At 60.6% G+C, this 17,775-nt stretch overlaps 2 protein-coding genes across 3 annotated transcripts; one reads left to right on the forward strand and one right to left on the reverse strand.

Moving 5' to 3' along the window:
• The first annotated feature begins 1,699 nt into the window (after window positions 1-1,699).
• On the forward strand, window positions 1,700-7,447 carry LOC136371128 (beta-secretase 1-like). The gene is given in 11 exon segments (XM_066334994.1): window positions 1,700-1,948; window positions 5,364-5,400; window positions 5,403-5,451; window positions 5,609-5,652; window positions 5,655-5,824; window positions 6,010-6,147; window positions 6,230-6,364; window positions 6,486-6,587; window positions 6,706-6,855; window positions 6,932-7,103; window positions 7,184-7,447. Coding segments are annotated over 11 exon segments (1,485 nt in total). The 5' UTR covers window positions 1,700-1,702; the 3' UTR covers window positions 7,426-7,447.
• Window positions 7,448-10,134: 2,687 nt separating this feature from the next.
• Window positions 10,135-17,711, reverse strand: LOC136371132 (RING finger protein 214-like). 2 transcript variants are annotated; one of them, XM_066334999.1, is made up of 15 exons: window positions 17,617-17,711; window positions 16,876-17,062; window positions 16,184-16,243; window positions 15,850-15,990; window positions 15,442-15,581; window positions 14,859-14,927; window positions 13,992-14,088; window positions 13,676-13,764; window positions 13,188-13,278; window positions 12,895-12,993; window positions 12,261-12,637; window positions 11,759-11,894; window positions 11,421-11,528; window positions 11,010-11,105; window positions 10,135-10,390 (listed from the first exon to the last, which is right to left on the reverse strand). In XM_066334999.1, exons 1-15 carry the CDS (start codon window positions 17,694-17,696, stop codon window positions 10,325-10,327), a joined length of 1,836 nt encoding a protein of 611 aa, XP_066191096.1. In that variant the 5' UTR covers window positions 17,697-17,711; the 3' UTR covers window positions 10,135-10,324. The 2 variants fall into 2 exon arrangements, with proteins under 2 accessions (XP_066191096.1, XP_066191095.1); XM_066334998.1 differs by having other exon boundaries at window positions 13,188-13,290.
• Between the last annotated feature and the right edge of the window lie 64 nt (window positions 17,712-17,775).

Raw genomic sequence — 17,775 nt, forward strand, 5'->3', positions numbered from 1 at the left:
TCACCCCAAACATCCTCACCTGTGACTCTGGGTTGCCACATTTGGCCAGCTCAAGCACTGGGGGGCCACAACTGCTGCTCAAACACATAATTGGATGCCAAGGTCAGACATTTCAGCCTAAATCCTCTCCCCCCAATTGTCAGCACAAAAAAGCGTTCCTCTGCTTTCCTGGTGAGACCCAGGGGGGTGTGGTACCTGCCAGGTGCCCCCAGTGATAACCACCCAGAGCAGCACCACCACCTGTGACACTGCCACTTCACCTCCCTGCGTCCTCAGCCCACCCTGGATTTATAACTCTTACGTAAAGTAAGTCTCAGAAGCAGCAACTAATCCTGGCAGTTTCCAGGTGAAGATATTCTCAGGACGTCCAAATCAAACTAGCATCACAGAGCTCGAGCCACTCCCCTCCCAAAATCCCCAGTCAGAGCATCTGGATGTGAGCAACTCACTCGGGGTTTTCTGTTCCTATTTTCCTCTCCTAAAACTATCTCAGCCCCGTCTCCCACCCCTGGCGTTGGCACTGGGGGGTGAATTACGGGCTCACTCCTCTCCTGGAGACTCTGCCTCGCCACATTTGGGGACACCTTAGTGCGACACTTCAGTGCTTGAGGGGCAGCTATAACAGATGGGGACAAGAGGGAACGGCTTTAAACTAAAAGAGGAGGATTTAGGTGAGATGTGTGGAGGGAATTCTTTCCTGTGAGGGCGGCGAGACCCTGGCACAGAGCGCCCAGAGAGGCTGCGGCTGCCCCGTCCCTGGGAGTATTCAAGACCAGGTTGGACGGGGCTCGGAGCAAGGTGGGACAGAGGAAGGCGGCCCTCCCCACGGCACGGGGGTGGAGCTGGATGGTTTTCAGGCCCTTTCCAACGGAAAATACCGTTCTGCAGCTCTACGCAAAGAGAACCGAAGCCTCAGCGCAGCCGCCGCCGCGCCAGCCCGGAGCCACAGATAAACGCGGCTTGCAAGGAGGACAAACAGCTCCGGTTAATAGCGCAGGTTAAAAAATAGGGGGAAAAAGCCGTTTTCGCCCTTACCCCGACAGCACCCACGCGACACACGCACAGGCAGGATGCAGACCCCGCGTGGGAGCGGGAGGCCGGAACCGCTCCCCGCAGCCTCCGCTGAGCGAGGGGAGCCTCCTCGGGCCGGAGCCCGGGTGCAGCGCTGCTGTGGGGACCGTCCCCGGCCGCCGGTGCCGCGGCCGACGCTCCGCGGGCGCCGCCGGTTACCCCGAGCGCGGGAGCCGGGGAGCTGCGCCAGGGCCCGCCCCCTGCCCGCCATTGGTCGGCGGGATGATGCTCGGCTTCCGATTGGTCGTCCGAGAGGCGGGATGCATGACGTCACCGCGGCGGGGCCGCCGGGGGCCGCGGTTGTCATGGCGACGCGTGGGTACCGCCCGCGGCGCATCCCGGTGTGTCCCGGCGAGTCCCGGCGTGTCCCGGTGTGTCCCGGCGGGGCGGCACCGGGCGGGGCGGCGGCACGGGGACGGGGAGGGACCGGGAAGGGGCGGGGGGCACCGGGCAGGCCCGGGGCGGGTCTCTCGGTGAGCGCTTCCGCCGGCGGGCGGCCTTTCCGGGGCGGGTCCGAGCGCCGCCATGCCCGCCGCCGCCGCGCCGCCCGCCCGCCCCGGCGCGGCCGCCCCGCCGAGGCGCGGGGCGCTGCGGGCCCGCTGAGCGCCTCCCCCGAGGGCTCCCCGCGGCCATGGCGCCCGCCTGGCCCTGGCTGCTGCTGTGGCTGGGCGTTCTGCGCGCCCTCCCGGCCCCGCCGCGCATCCGCCTGCCGCTGCGGGCCGGCGCGGCCCCGCCGTCGGGGCTCCGACAGCGCCGGGCGCCGCTGGACGCCGAGCCCGACGGCGCCGGCAGCTTCGTGGAGATGATCGACAACCTGCGGGGCAAGTCCGGGCAGGGGTACTACGTGGAGATGACGGTGGGCAGCCCTCCGCAGAAGGTGAGGTGGGAGGGGATGCGCGCGTCTCTCGCATCCCCCGCATCTCCCTCGTCCCCTGCGTTCCCCGCACCGCCGGGGGCTGCGGCTGTCCCTGTGGCCCGGTGCGGGGCTGCGGGGCGCAGAGCGGAGGCGCTGCGGGTGTCACCATGGCTTCGCCCGGCTCTCGCCGCACGGCCCGGGCGGCGTTCCTGCTTCTCGTCGCTCCGGTGATGCTTTCCCCGCTGCCTAAAAGTGGCCGCAGGCGCTCGCCGAAGGTGACCCCAGCTCTTCCCAGGGCTGCCCGGGCGCTCCGTGCGGGGTGGCCGGTGCTGCGTGTGCCTTTCCGTGCGGGAGAGCCGGGCTGCATCCCTCCATCCCTCCCTGCCTCCATGGCTCCATCCCTCCCTGCCTCCATGGCTCCATCCCTCCCTGCCTCCATGGCTCCATCCCCGCTCCCCAGCCGAAGGATGCCGCCGGAGCTGGCGGGGTGTGGGCGGCAGCCGGTGGGATGTGGCAGCGCAGCCCCGTGCTGCCCGCCTGGAGCGGGCACATGCCGGCACGGGGAGCCCACGGCCAGCCGTGTTCGGCGGTTCTGCCAGCACAGCCCCGGGCGCAGCTGCTCCCGGCTCCGTGTGCTGCTCCCGGCCGGGAGACATTCTCCAGAAATCCTCCAGAAATCCTGCAGAGCTCGGTTTTCCCGGGGACCTCGTGACGGCTGTCGCTGCGCAGGAGTTGGGAGGCGAAGTGCAGGGAAATGGATGGCCTGGATGGGAAGGGAGCCCACGGGGCAGCAGAGCAGGCGTTGGTGCGTCACCGGCCTCTGATCCTGCTCCATCTTTTTGTCAGCATCCCTCACATGCTGCCCAGCTCACTGTGGCACCGTGTGCCTGCACCCTGGGGACAGGGAATGCTGAGGGCCAGGTGCCAGTCACAGCACAGGGCGACCCAGCTCCTCCCCTCTTTCATGGATGAGACCAGGGAGCTTCCCGCTGCCAAATCCTTTTGTGCCCGTCCTGATCCCGTTGTCACCAGCAACAAGTCTGGCCGGGGGTCGAGCTCGGTGATGGAGGCTCCAGGTTCCTCCCAGCACAGGGCCACATTCCCTCATGCCTGCCATCACATTTGGGTGCTGCCAGAACAGCAGCACCCACACAGGCTCTGAAATAAAGGCTGGCTTTTCCCCACGCTGTGCTGTGCTCTGTGTGCGAGCTGGGAGACAGCAATGGGAGTAAGATGTAGACGGAGGAGTGATACCACTGCCATGGAAGTTGGATCTCTGGGAGCACTACTGTGTTGTCCCTGTGTGCCTGGGATTTATTCCCTGCTCTGGCAGGGTGTGTTTAGGGGAGAATAAAAAATAAGGGAGGAGATTATTTCTGAAATCTAGTTTAAATGTGATTTCATCATCTCCTGCCTGCCACGTGTCGCAGCTGCCAGATAATTTCCGTGTGAACCACCTGTTCCCAGGCACTCCGGAGCCAGTCACCCTTTGGGCAGCATCTTCCAGCCTTGGATTGCTTCAAATGCAAAACGTGGTGCCTGTGCGTGTGTGTGTGTGTGTGTGTGCTGGAGCAAAATCCCTGCAGGCGTTTGCGCTGGAATGAGAGGATTCATATGAAAGAGTTTGGCTGTGCCTCTGCAGGAAATTGGGAGCGTGTTTGCCCGGGGGGGTGTGTGCATCCTTCCCAAAGGCTCACACGGAGCAGGGAGATGGTGATCCATCTCCTCACCTTTCCTTTCACCTTCCCCATGCTGACAAGGGGGTTTCTGTATGGCCTTTATTTTAATCTTGGTTCTGAGCCGTGCTGCGCTGCCAAGTCACCGTCAGCAGCCGATTGCTCACACATTCCATGTGTCCAGGCGTGTTGGTTTCCCTGGCTCCCAGAACGGGCTGATTCATGAGCACACAGGGGAGAGGGGTGAGCCGAGCAGCAGGAGCCGGTGCTTTGGGACAGATGGCACAGGCTGGGTGCCCCAGGAGCAGCGCACAGCTCTGGGGACACGCGTGGCACAGAGCCAGCGCCGCTGCCGAGGTGCCTGGAGGGGCTGTCACTTCCAGGGACAGGTTTCAGGCAGCATCCCTGCCACACATGTCTTGGCCTCGCCAGTTCACGTGCCGTGTCCTGGCCTGAATGGATGGCGGGGCTGAGTCTCGAGGATCTGGGTCCTCTCCACGTGGGTCTTGTGCGTGACCCCTTCAGCAGGATGGAGCCTGTGAGAGTACAAGCCCTCCCTGCCTCCTCTCCCTGCAGCGTCAGCTCAGCAGGTCCTTCTCCAGGGAAAGCAGTCTCCTCTGGGTGCCCTGGGGATTGGAGATGAGCTGTGTGGAGCAGGTGGCCCCTAATGACCCACCCACAGCACCAGGAGCAGCCCTGGGAGTGGCTCAGGTGCAGGGTTGCCAGGCTGTGCGGTGGCTGCTGAGCTGGCACCCACCCAGGGTCGGTACTGCGGGGTGAACGTGCTGCTCTGGTCTTTACCCACGGCCTGAAACGTTCCCCTTGGCAGGGAGGAGGAGCTGGGGCACTCAGGACATGCCAGCCCCTGTCAGGGAGCTGCAGCCGGTGCTCCTGCGATTAACACAAGCGCATTAACCTCCTTCCTCTCCCTCTGACTCCACAGATTAAGGGCCAGAGCCCCAGTGCTGCTGCCCGGGCTGGTGCTGTGAAGCAGCTCCTGGTTCTGGGCCAGGGCTCACTCACCCTGAGCTCTGCTGCCCAGCAAAGCCAGGAGGCTCCGACTGCCCTGTTCCCACCCAGCCAATCCCACCTCACCCATCCCACCCCGGCAATCCCACCCCAGCAATCCCACCTCACCCATCCCGCCCCGGCAATCCTGCCCCGGCAATCCCACCCCAGCAATCCCACCTCACCCATCCCACCCCGGCAATCCCACCCCGGCAATCCCGCCCCGGCAATCCCACCCCAGCAATCCCACCCCAGCAATCCCGCCCCGGCAATCCCAGGCACGGGTCAGCTGAGGGCAGGGTCTGGCTGGCCCGCTCCTGGCCCTGCCAGTGGGATGTTTGCCAAACCTGGTAATCCTGCCCAGGCAGGAATGAATCAGGAGCAGGGCTCGGCAGATGGGTGGCGATTAGCGGGCACAGGGATCTGCGGGGGCTGCCCACCGGCGATCCTTCCCCCGGCTTGTGCCAGCAAATCTGCTTCCTGGCAAGGAGAACCTGTGCGCCCTGTGTGGCTGCTGCTTCTCTCCGGCCCCATGGCACCTGCCAGGTGCTTCCCCAAATCCTGCCTGTAGGGCTGGGGGCTGAGGCCAGGCCGTGCTGAGCGAGGAGTTTCATGCTCTGTTTGCACAGCACTGGATTATGTTTGCTTTTTGTGCAACTCCCTGATGTCGCTGCCTCCTGCTCCACCACCTCCTTCTCTCCTCTCTGGGCACAACAAAGCTGCACTCATGAGCCTTCCTGTCTCTCCTCCAGCTGAATATCCTGGTGGACACAGGGAGCAGTAACTTTGCTGTGGAGCTGCACCACACCCCTTCCTCCGGAGATACTACCAGCGGCAGCTGTGAGTATTCTGGGGGACACAGAGCACCAGCCACTCAGGCACACTGAGTCTCCTTGCTGGAGGTGTGGCCAGACCCTGCAGGTATAACCTGGCCTCTGGAGTGGCTGGATCCATGGAAACCCTGCTGGTCTGACTTGTCCCTTTGCCACCACTGCAGGTCCAGCACCTACCGTGACCTGCGGAAGGGGGTGTACGTGCCCTACACCAGGGCAAGTGGGAAGGGGAGCTGGGCACTGACCTTGTCACCATTCCCCACGGCCCCAACGTCACTGTCAGGGCCAACATCGCTGCCATCACGGAGTCTGACAAATTCTTCATCAACGGCTCCAACTGGGAGGGGATCCTGGGGCTGGCGTATGCCGAGATTGCCCGGGTGAGTTCCTGGCTGAGTCCTGGATGTGTGCACAGAAACGCTTCAGTTGTCTTTTTTCCGTTGTCCCTGTTTGTCCCTGGGGCACAGCAGTGCTGTTGAGGGGAAGTCCCTGGGCACAGAGAGTTCCTGAGGAGGGGACAGCACTGACACATCCCTGTCCTGCCTCTGCTTTCTCCTCCCACCAGCCTGACGACAGCCTGGAGCCTTTCTTTGACTCCCTGGTGAAGCAGACGCGGGTGCCCAACATCTTCTCCCTGCAGCTGTGTGGGACAGGCTTCTCTCCCAACGAGACAGAGGCCGTGGCCTCGGTGGGAGGCAGCATGGTGAGCACTCCACAGGTGGCTGGGGGGCTCCCTCGTGGCACTGCCAGCGCCTGGTGGCAGCGCCCTTGTGTCCCCCCTGCAGATCATCGGTGGCATCGACCGCTCGCTGTACGTGGGGGACATCTGGTACACGCCCATCCGCAAGGAGTGGTACTACGAGGTCATCATCGTCAAGCTGGAGGTCAACGGGCAGGACCTGAACATGGACTGCAAAGAGGTGAGCGGTGCTGGACCTTCCCCACAGGCGCTGGAGGCACCCACCATTGGTCAGAGGGAGCTGGGAGGGGAGCAGGACTGGGGTCCTGCACCTGGGTCACTCCTCCTCTTCTGCCCCCCAGTACAACTACGACAAGAGCATTGTGGACAGCGGGACCACCAACCTCAGGCTGCCGAAGAAGGTGTTTGAGGCTGCTGTGAAATCCATCAAAACGGCATCTTCGGTCAGTGGAACCCGTCCCTTCCCCATGGGCGTGGCCCAGGGCTGTGGGCAGTGTGGCTGCCCCTCACCAGCCTGGCACGTCTCCTTGGTCCAGCTCACCTTCCCTTTCCCTCTGGTAGACGGAGAAGTTCCCAGACGGCTTCTGGCTGGGGGAGCAGCTGGTTTGCTGGCAGGTTGGCACCACCCCCTGGCACATCTTCCCGGTCCTGTCCCTCTACCTGATGGGGGAGGCCACCAACCAGTCCTTCCGGATCACCATCCTGCCCCAGGTGAGCGTTGTCCTGGCCAGACCCGGCCCAGGGAGCAGGAGAGCCCCCTTCCCTGAGGGCTCCTCTCCCCCTGCAGCAATACCTGCGCCCCGTGGAGGACGTGGCCACCTCTCAGGACGACTGCTACAAGTTTGCCATCTCCCAGTCGTCCACCGGCACCGTCATGGGCGCCGTCATCATGGAGGGCTTCTACGTGGTGTTCGACCGCGCCCGCAAGCGCATCGGCTTCGCCGTCAGCGCCTGCCACGGTGAGCTGGGGACAGGGGGGACACGGGGGACACAGGGGACATGGTGAGCAGTGAGCAGAGCCCGCCTCCTCCACTCACAGTGCACGACGAGTTCCGGACGGCCGCGGTGGACGGGCCCCACCTGCACTCCAACATGGAGGACTGCGGCTACAACATCCCGCAGACGGACGAGTCCACGCTGATGACCATCGCCTACGTCATGGCGGCCATCTGCGCCCTCTTCATGCTGCCCCTCTGCCTCATGGTGTTCCAGTGGCGCTGCTTCCGCTGCCTGCGGCGGGACCACGACGACTTCGCCGACGACATCTCCTTGCTGAAGTGACGGCGGAGCGCGGGCACAGCCCCGGGGCCGCAGGTGAGGCAGCAGGGCAGGGGCCTTGCTCCGGGGGCTGGAGTGTGGTGACAGCGTGGGGAGCTCAGAGCCTGTCCCCGGCGCCTGGGGGCTCGGTGTCCGGCAGGGCAGCAGCCGGGGGAGCCCCAGGCCCGAGCTCCATTCAGCTGGGACCTGCAGCAAGAGCGTGGCTGCTGGGCAGGGGGGAGTGCAGCAGCCTGGTCCCAGGAGCTGGGGACAACTTCTGTGCTCCAACACCAGGACACGACGGGCTGTCCCAGACTCTCCCACCCAGCCTTGCCTGGCTTGATGGAGTGATGCTGATGAGCCATCCCCTGTCCCCTTCCATCCCTGTGCATCCCTTTCCAGATCACCCCGCCAGGAAGCTGCTGGCCCAGGCTCTCTTGTAGGGAGCTGTGCTGCAGCTGTGCTTCCCCCGTGACTCCCTGCACTGAGCCAGACTCCAGGAATCATCCTGGAGCCCTCCAGCCTCGGGCAGTTCAGAGACAGCCCTGCAGGGCCAGCCTGGGCTGCCCCGACAGGGCTTTCCCTCCTACCCTGCTGCCCATACACTGCTTACTCTGACATTTCCCCTGCATTTTCCTCCCTTCCCGAGTTCTGCTCCCACTGCTGCCAGCCCCGGGACTCCCTGCATCCTCCTGGGGCAGGCAGGAGCAGGCACCCATCCTCTCCTGGGGCAGGCAGGAGCAGGCACCCATCCTGTCCCCAGGCCACACGGGATGGGAAACTCCCTGCCCTCGCTTCCAGCATCAGCAGCGGCTGCCATGCAGAAGCCAGTGCCAGGAGTGAAGTTCCCAGCCCTGGCACCGGCTGCTCCCCAGCCCTTCAAAAGCCATAGGGGAGCCTGGGCCCCCCCTGCAGCCCCCCACTCACTGCCGGCACATCCCACGGCACAGCAGCTCCTCTCTGCTCACTCCACACCTCCAGGCCTGGCTGAGAGACACCCTGGCATCCTGGGGACAGGCGGCAGCTGCGGGAACTGCAGCATTTATTGTTTTTTTAAACACATGGTTGTATTTATTTTATTTTTTTTTTTGTTTTACAAAGCGTGTCACTGGTAGCGCAGCCGCGCGTTGAGAGCGTGTACAGAGCCGGTCCCACGTGTACAGACCACGGCCGCCTCTCACCTGTACAATATATCCATATATCTCTATTTTTAATTCCAGCCCTGAAAGCCACTGTTCCAACATTAGGGGTCAGTCCTGTTTTGTTTTGGGGTTTTTTTTAATCTTTTTAGCCTTCTGCTCAGTCGTCGGCCACCGCGCAGGGCCAGGGCTCACGCCGCAGCCACGTTTGGTGGGAGCGTGTGATGGTGAGGGTTTGAGGAGGAGGTGCAGGGCTGGAGCACGCAGAGCAGGGGCTCACAAGCCCAAAGGACCCTGAGCACAGGGGGCACCTCTGTCCTCGTGGTGTCCCTGCAGCACGGGGAGGATTTTCCAGTGTGTGAGTTCAGCCCCTCCTCTGCGTGCTGCGGGGTCACCGTCCCTTCCCCAGAGCAGACACCGTGACCTTGCAGGCAGTGGTAGTGCTGTATTCCCTGGCTTTCCTGTCTGGATAGGAAAGAGCTCAAACACGGAGATTCCACCATTAAAAGGCTTCACTCCTCCATGAACAAAGAGAGGATACCTGCAGTGCCAGGGCCAAGCTGGCAGCTGCCACCGGGTCAGGCAGGGACAAGACTGAGGACCCACAGCATAAACCACTGAGCATAAAGCTCGTTAACTAAATCCTGCAGCCCAAACGTTTCTCTGGGAAAGCAGCGAGGGAGCCAGGAAACAGGCAGCATAGGAGCCCTCGCACGGGGCACTGCCACAACAGCCCCCACACTGCCCCTGCTGACCCCCACCGCGCTCCCACGGAGCCCCCCGGCCCCAAACCTCGCCCCAAACCCACATCCAGCCACTCCCTGCGAGAGGGCAACGTTCTCCCCACACCCTCGTGCCTGCCCAGGACCCCAGAGACTCTGTTGTGGACCACTGCCTTAAAACACGCCCCGAGCATGTGTGTGCGTGCCGGAGGAGCCGGCCTGCGGCGGGCTCAGCACCCGGGGGTGCTCAGCACCCGTTCCTGCCGCAGACCGCCAGGAAGCAGGGAGGGGGGAGATTTTTAAGAGAGTCATTGCAAGATTTTTCCGTGGTGCTGAGCACCTCGCGATCCCACCGAAATCCATGGAGAAAAGGGTTGGCGTGTCAGCCCGCGCTTTGGGAGGAGGTACAGGAGAGGGGAACGCAGGAATTTTGTGACAGGTTGGTTTCTCCTGAGCTGCAGCGCAGCCGTGTCCGTCTGCTCCCTCCCCAGGGCCCGGTGACAGCAGGGGATGGGACAGGATGGGACCACGGGCTGTCGCTGGAGGCTCCAGTACTCTGTAACCCAGTGTCTATGTAAGAACAATGAATGTTAACACGGTAAATTATTATGACATTAAAAAAAAAATGACCACGAAAAATTGGCTCTTTTATCTGCACCTTGTTCATTGGCAAAAGGGGGAAAAAAAAACCAGGTGATGACTGGCAGGGACGTGGGGGTGGTGAGGCATCTGCTCCTGAGGAATGGCCCTAGGAAAGGAGCTGTGGGATCCAAGTGGGAAGAGGTGGCTGAGGCAGTTCCCAGCAGGCAGGGAATGCTGACCCTCATTTGGAAGAAGCCAGCAAGGCCAAGAAATGAGGAGCTGCAGCAAAATCACTGCATAATATACACACTTTATTTATGAATTTGTATGTTTACAGACTTTCTATACACACATTACCTATATAATAAAAATGTACATGTGTATACATGATCGTATAAATATAGAACTGTAGAAATCTTAGAACTGATCCTGTCTATTCACAGCAACTCCTCCTGGGGGCCCACGTTGTCCCAGCAGCCGTCATTTGAGGCTTGGGCAAAAGGGGCAAGTGTCATTCGTGTTGGTTTGTGCCCAGAATTTGATGCACTGGAAAGAGAGAATTAGTCAAGAGCCACTGGCCCAACCCAAAGGTGCCACCATTGTCCACAACTCTCGCTTCAGGGATGGTTTCCTTTGGCCCTCGCAGCCTCCATCACAAGGTCACCATGAGGAAGGAGCCCTTGTCACCCTTGCAGGACTGTCAGGCCCTCCTCAACATTCCATTTCCTTGAGAGGCCACTGCTGGAGGCCCCAGAGGTGTTGGGATCGGGGAGTTGTCCACACAGGTGACCCCCTGGCAGACCCACGGGATAGGAAAAGTCTCCTCTTCCCAAGAGCTCCTGTGTGGCATCCCCAGCCCAGACACCTGAGCAGCAGTGGCAGCTCTCCCCTCACCCCGTGCTCCAGATCCCTCCAGACTGTCCTGCTCCAGTGTCTAACCCTCACGGACACAGCACAGGCTCAGGGACACAAGGGCAGCCTGTTCCTAAAGCCAGCACCACGCAGGGTGGCCCAGCCAAGAGTACAGAAAGGATGGGATGACAGGATGCAGGGAAGCTGTTTATTGATCGTACCCTTCTCCTGGCAAGGCGTCAGGACAACAAGGACTCGGGAAGGGTCACTTGGGAGGACCAGGAGGAGGCCCCGAGCAGCAGAAGACACTCACCTCCTTGTGCAGCACATGTGAGCAGGCCATGGGGTGAAGGTCACCAGGCTGCACGAGCTTCTGGCACATCAGACACAGCTTACAGGCAGCTGGGGTCTGGGATGGGAGAGAGGGAAAGAGAGGAGCAGGCAGGGAAGTCAGACACACGGCTCTGATCACAGATTCAGCTGCAGCCTGACACCACAGGCTGCCCAGTCCCCTCCCTGCCCACAGCCATCACACCCCGAGAGCCACCATCACGTCTGGTGTCTCTCTGTTCCAACGTGAAACACAAAGGATCTGTGCCCCCAGTGCACCCCTTCCCCTCAGCAGCCCAGGCAGCTGTGGGGAGCTCCCAGCTCCCCAGACTCATCCCTTCAGGCACACACATCCCACACCCTCCCCGCTCCCAGGGGAGCCAAGCAGCCTTACGTGTGACGCTGTCCCCGGGTACGCCACCTGGGCCGGGGGCAGGAACATGGGGGTGCTGATCTGAGGCAGTGGAGCAGAGAACATGGGGGCCCTGATCCGGCCCAGAGGCTGCAGCAAGGCAGAGGAGGCACATCAGAAGAGCCCCAGAGGAAAGGACAGAGGAGTCACCCCGAGTCACCTCGGGGAAAAAGCGTTCCCTGGTTACGCTGCAGTCGGCAGCACGGGGAACCCAGGGGACAGCCCTGACGCACATCCCAAGCTCTGTGGGGATGCAGGGAGGAGGGGCAGCTCTCCCTGCTCCCCAGGCCCCCCTTCCAGCAGCCCCCACGCTGGCCCACCTGAGCGCCGGCCGCTGCCCGCTCCTGCTGCTCCGCCAGCTTGGCTGCCACCAGCTGGTTCAGCTCCTCCATGGTCAGCCCGGCCATGGTCCTGCGGGCAGTCTTGATCTGCTGCAGGATGTTGGTCAGCTGGGCCCTGCGTGGACAGCAGCCTGCTTAGAGTTCTCAGTCCTCACAGCCTGGGATCCCTCAGCCACCATTGCCTGGGGGAAGCCGTGTGCTTCCCCTCCATCTTCCAGGTGAGGGGAGTCACTGGCTGAGGAGCTTCTCTCCCCGAAACACTGGGCAAAGAGCAAGGGACCCCCAGAGACAGGCTGACTGTGCACAGATATCCCTGCTGTCCTTCAAAGATCCCAATGATCCCCAGCACTGCAGCAAACCTGACAGAGACCACCACCTCTGCCTGCCTCACTCACACCATCAGCCCCCTTCCCCTGACCCCAGCTCCCATTCTATGCACAAGCCCTTTCCCCCCCCAAAAAAACCACCACCAAACCCTTACTTGTTGCACTGTGGAAAGCGAGTGAGCAGCTTCTCCAGCAGCTTCTCCAGCTTGTCGGCCGGCTGCGGCCGGGGGAACTCGGGGGCCACGCTGACGGCGCCCAGGCCGGGAGGAGGAGGGATGGAGGCAGCGGGGGGCATGTGGGGGCTGTGTGTGCCCATCAGCGAGGCCACCACAGGGCTGTTCCTCCCTTGGGAAGCTGGCAGGGGTGGGGAGGGCTGGTTGGGCCTGGACATGGCGGGGTTGAGCAGGGGGAAGGAGAGCGCCCGAGGATCGGCGCTCGGCATGACCATGGGGACGGGGACGGGCCCGATGGGGAACGGGAGCCTGGGAGTCAGGGATGGGCTGGGCTGGAATGCCGTCAGCATGAAATCTGTCTGAGAAAGAGAAACAGGGCAAGAGGGAAAAGCTGGTTAGAGTAAGACCACCTGGAAGCAGAGACGAGTGCCCTTTTCTGCGGCCAACAAGGAGGGAGCTGCAGGAACTGGCAGCTGGAAAGGGAAGGAGACACTTCCCCTCCTCTCTAGTAAGCCCAGACAGGGAATGGGCCATCCCACACATGCACAGCACCAGGCAGGCTGTGCCAGGGCCTGGCAGCACGGAATGCCCGTGCTGGGGCTGGAGAGGCACTCACTTCTGAAGGCGGAGGAGGCAGCGTCGGCGTCGGGATCTGGGGGAGGCTGCTCAGCTTTGTGCCATTCCTCACCATCTGGATGTGGTCGTTGAACTGATCCTAGGAGAGAGGGAAGAAAACGGGCACATTTATCAGACCTGAGCAAGTCTGGGGCATTCTAAGCCAGGGGGTGGCAGGCCCTAAAGTGGCACTGTTTGGGTTCACAGAAGAATGGAAGAGGAGCTGAAGGGAGAAACACTATGTATGTGCAGACCTGCTCACTGCTGGGCTGGGAGAGGTCAGCAGGAACTTACTCGGACACTTTGCTTGGTCATTCGTATCCTGTTCAGCCTCATCTCCCACTCCTGCTTTGGCCTCATGGTCTCCAGCGTGGGCGGCGCAGACCTGCAAGCACAGCTGAACTTTCCCACTTGCAACTGTGCTCTCACTGGCGGCAAAGTGGGAGCAAGGAACCCCTCCACACCCTCCTGGCTTCCCCTCCTCCAGTGGGGTGGGAAGGGCTCACCCCCGAGTAAGGCAGCCCACAGGGGAGAGGGACTGATCTGGGGACACACAGGGACACCACAGCCAAGAGCAGTGGCAGATGAACAGTGACAGGGGATAAGCACAGCCCCACATCCCCTTGCTGCGTGACATTATTGAACCACATTGATCCAGTAAGAAAACCACAGGAAATCCTGAACTATTCCAGTCCAACCTCCAACGTAATCAGGAAGAGGAGATGGGACACGGGGACACCTGAGTGACCCTCTCTGCCACTTCTGACACGACACAGACTTACTTGAGGTAGGTGAGGTGTAGCTCTGCTTCTTTTTCTGCTTCTTCTAATTTCAACACCAGCAGCTCCTTCCGGCTCTCCAGGGACAGGATCTGTGGAGAGAGGCTCAGGTTTTGTACTCCTGTTCCTTGCTGCCAGACCAGGCACTGGGCACTGCTCCCCACTAATGCTCACTGCTCTGATACTTGCTCATCTTTCCTCTTATCCCACAAAGTGGGACTTGACCTTGTCTTCAACTGCTCCAAATTTCACAGAACTGTCCATTAACCATCTGGAATCTCAAACCAACCACTCTGCAGGGAAGAAGTCAGCTGCTCACCTCTGCTTTCCAGGCCCGTTCTGTCTCCTCAAGAATGTTCCTATTGATTTCATTGTGCTGGTTCTTCAGCTTGTCCAGCTCCATCTCCCACAGCTGCCTGCACACAGAACAGAACGAGTGTCCTTAGGCTCAGGCACAGGAATGGCCACAAAGGGATGGATCTCAGGAGCTCTGGATGGGGTAGAACCACGGAAGATCAGCAGTCTCCAGACCATGAGACCAGCCCCAGGTCCCTGGGCTGTGTGAGTCACTGTCCCAGCAGTGAGCTGGTCCAGAGCACGCAAACAAGCAGTGTGCAAACACGCTGGGCCAAATGAGGGGAATTCCCCTCAGCAACATCCAGTCCAACCCCAGGGAAGATCTGAACTGGGAATCAACCCCAGCAGCAGGCAGAGCTACAGTTCTGATCCTGGAGACGTTTAAAGCTGGGCATTTCCACCTGTGCTTTGGGAACACCCAGATCTGGAGCATCCCCACCCAGCTTTAAATAGCCGAGCGTGCCAGAGTTCATCTGGACAGCTTCTGGGAGCAGACAGGGAAATCAGTCTGCCCTAATTCTGGGGAAATTAAATTAGAAGTAGCAGTTACAAGCTGAGTCAATCCACCAAGCACAACCTCTAATCTTACGGGATCTTTATGTCACAAGTATCCAGGAGTCTGCTTGTGACTGGGATCAAAGAAGATTTAATCCAGAATCCTGATGCTGAAAGAGGAGATAAAACCTCTAGAGCATGTAACTGGCCAGCACTGCTGGATCATTGTTTCTCCTCTGTCCTGACCAAGAGCATGGGATTCACTCTGAGGCAAAATGACAGGAAGGAACAGTGCATTGGGCAGCAATAACCAGGTGAAGAGTAGGAGCCTTACTTCTCATCCGACTGCTCTGCGATCAGAGAGGCAATCTTGTTTTCCTTCTCCTCCTGCTCCTTCAGCAACCTGCACGGGAGGAAAGGGACAGCACAGCTGGAATCCCAGCAGGGCAGGGCCCACACTGAAACATCCCCAGGCCCCAGCACACAGCACAGGCTGGGGCTGGCTCCCTGCGATGTGTGTGGGAGAACAGCCGCCAGCAGCCTCTGGAGCACAGATCTTGCTGTCTCATGACACTGCACAAAGGCTGTGGCACAGAACCAGGCTGGCTGCAGGCAGCTGTGCTGCTCCCCCAGCACGTGCTCTGCCATGGTCACCTGGGGGAAAAGGGCTGAGCACTTGGAGCCATCCCTGGAGGAGTTTTACCCAAAACATCGCCGAGCCCCCAGAATAAAAACCAGACCTCCATAAAAATGCCAAGTCAAATACAGGGCCTATCCTGAATTCATCCATATACAGGTCTGACCTAAATACTTGGTGCTTTCTAAAAGCTTAAAGCTCTTTGGTCCATCAGGTTTATATCATGGTTAAGCAAGGCCTCCTTCTCCAAAAATAAACACTTCCTTTCCCGTACAAATACCTTCTGCCTTTCTCACAGAGTTTCTCAATTTCAGCTTTGAGATCCTGCTCTTTCTGCAGGAATTCTTTCTTTTCTTTCTCCATCTTTTTCTTAGTCTCTTCTCGCTTGATCGTAACATCCTGAATCGCTTTCAGGATCTCCTGGAGTAAAAGAAACATCACACAGATACAGAGCAAAATTACCAGGCCATGGTTTTGATTTAAAATCCGTTATTTTTTCAGATTAATTGATTAATGAGATTACACAGCAAACTCTTTTTTTTTACCAGATCCAGTCAAGATATAAATTGATTATCAAGAGGAAACTCAGGAGACTGATGCTCTGGACTGCAGATTCTCCTGCCTCTTCACAAAGGTTTTAAAATTAACTTCAGCATAGTTTAAACAAAAACAGCTCTTCACCAAATACCTGGTGGTTTTTCATCTCCTCTTCCCTGCGCTGCTGGAGCTGCTTAAGCTGGACCTGCAGCTGATTCTCCACCTGCCTCTGTTTGTCCAGGACCTCCTGGTAGCGCTCCTTCAGCAAGGCCCGCTCAGACATCATCTTGTCCTGCAGGGAGAGCAAAACTCCTCTGTAACAAGGACAGCTTAAGGACTTCAAGGCTGGTATTTCATGGTCTAGGAGGTCTTTTCCAACCACAGTGGTTCTGTGATTCTATTTGGACATGACAAAAGTGGGAAGAACAGCTGCAGCTCCTTTGGCTGGGAGTGTGAATGGCAGAGCTCAGGGCTTTGATACTCACCAAGTTCTTCTCAATGTCCTGGTCCGTGTTCACATCTGCATCAGCCGCCTTGAAGTCGGTCTGTGAAGGGAGATGATGGAGATCAGCCCCTGCAGTGAGCACAGAGGGACTCCAGACCCTCCCTGGGCACCTGCTCCAGGGCTCTGCCACCCTCCACAGAAAGGAGATCTCTGTCATATTGAGATTAAACTTATCATTTTAGTAGATGGCCATTGTTCCTCACCCTATAGCTGGGCACCAACAAATAGAATCTGCCACCATCCTCTGACAGCCCCAGGAGATATTTATATGCATTAATGAGATCTCCTCTCAGTCTTGTCTAGACCACCCATGCCCAGTTCCTGCAGTCTCTCTTTACAAGAGAGATGCTGCAAACCCTTCATTATCTTCGCAGCCTCTGCTGGACCCTGCTTCAGTAGTTCCTTGTCTTCCTTGGAGTGAGGAGCCCAGACCTGAGCACAGCACTCCAGGTGTGGCCTCGTTAGGGTCGAATTTTAATTAAAGATTAATTGAAGACTATACAAAGCGGAGGCCTGGGCAGACAGCAGCGGCTGCAAAGCTGCGGGTATGGATGTGTTTTACCCCCCAGTCTCGACTTATTCAGTTCTTTGTCCCCCGGGTTCTACAGGAGCCCTTCGGGCCGCTGGGGCCGCACACCACAAACGCGGCGAGCGCCGGGGAGCTGCACCCACCTGCACCGCGATGTTCTGCGACGGCCGGGCCGGGGCCGCCTCCTCCTGGGGCTCCTCGGCCGCCGCTCCGCTCTGCCCCGCGGCCTCCGCGCCGCCGGCCCCGGGCTCCGCATCGCCACCGGGGCTGGGGGCGGCCGCGGGCTCCGCGTCCCCGCCGGGGCTCTCCGGGCCGGACAGCGGGCTCCCGCTGCGGGGAACGGGGACACGGCTCAGCGCTGCATCCCGGGGCCGCATCGCGGCTCCATCCCCGCTCCATCCCGGCACCATCCCGGCACCATGCTGCCTCCATCCCGGCTCCATCCCCGCTCCATCCCGGATCCATCCCGCCTCCGTTCCCGCTCCATCCCCGCCCCATCCCGGCACCATCTCACCTCCATTCCCGCTCCATCCCGGCCCCATTCCCGCTCCATCCCGGCTCCATTCCCGCTCCATCCCGGCCCCATTCCCGCTCCATCCCAGCTCCATTCCCGCTCCATCCCATCTCCGTTCCCGCTCCATCCCCGCTCCATCCCGGCCCCATTCCCGCTCCATCCCAGCTCCATTCCCGCTCCATCCCATCTCCGTTCCCGCTCCATCCCAGCTCCATTCCCGCTCCATCCCGGCTCCATTCCCAGCTCCATCCCCGCTCCATCCCGGCTCTATCCCCGCTCCATTCCGGCCCCATTCCCGCTCCATTCCCATCTCCGTTCCCGGCTCCATCCCCGCCCCATCCCGCCGCCGCCGCTCCGGGCCCCCCCTCACCTGCCGGCCGGCGCGGCGGGGCCGGGCTCGCAGAGGCGCGGCGGGTCGGGGCCGTCGACCTGCGCCTGTTCCAGCGCCATGGGGGCGGCTGCGGGGCCGGGCCGGGCCGGCGGAGCGGCGGCGGGGGGGCAGCGAGCGGCACCGGGCGGAGCGCACGAC

The sequence above is a fragment of the Sylvia atricapilla genome, chromosome 23, assembly GCF_009819655.1.
Source record: "Sylvia atricapilla isolate bSylAtr1 chromosome 23, bSylAtr1.pri, whole genome shotgun sequence".
NCBI classification, from domain to species: domain Eukaryota; kingdom Metazoa; phylum Chordata; class Aves; order Passeriformes; family Sylviidae; genus Sylvia; species Sylvia atricapilla.

Bases quoted from the DNA above. Each gene is read 5' to 3' on its own strand.
- LOC136371132 (XM_066334998.1), bottom strand. From the start codon at position 17,696: ATGGCGCTGGAACAGGCGCAGGTCGACGGCCCCGACCCGCCGCGCCTC. The intron at 16,244-16,875 runs GTGGGTGCAGCT...CTCCCTTCACAG, and splicing joins CGCAGAACATCGCGGTGCAG to ACCGACTTCAAGGCGGCTGA. The intron at 10,391-11,009 runs GTGAGTGTCTTC...CTCTCTTTCCAG, and splicing joins CACATGTGCTGCACAAGGAG to TGCATCAAATTCTGGGCACA.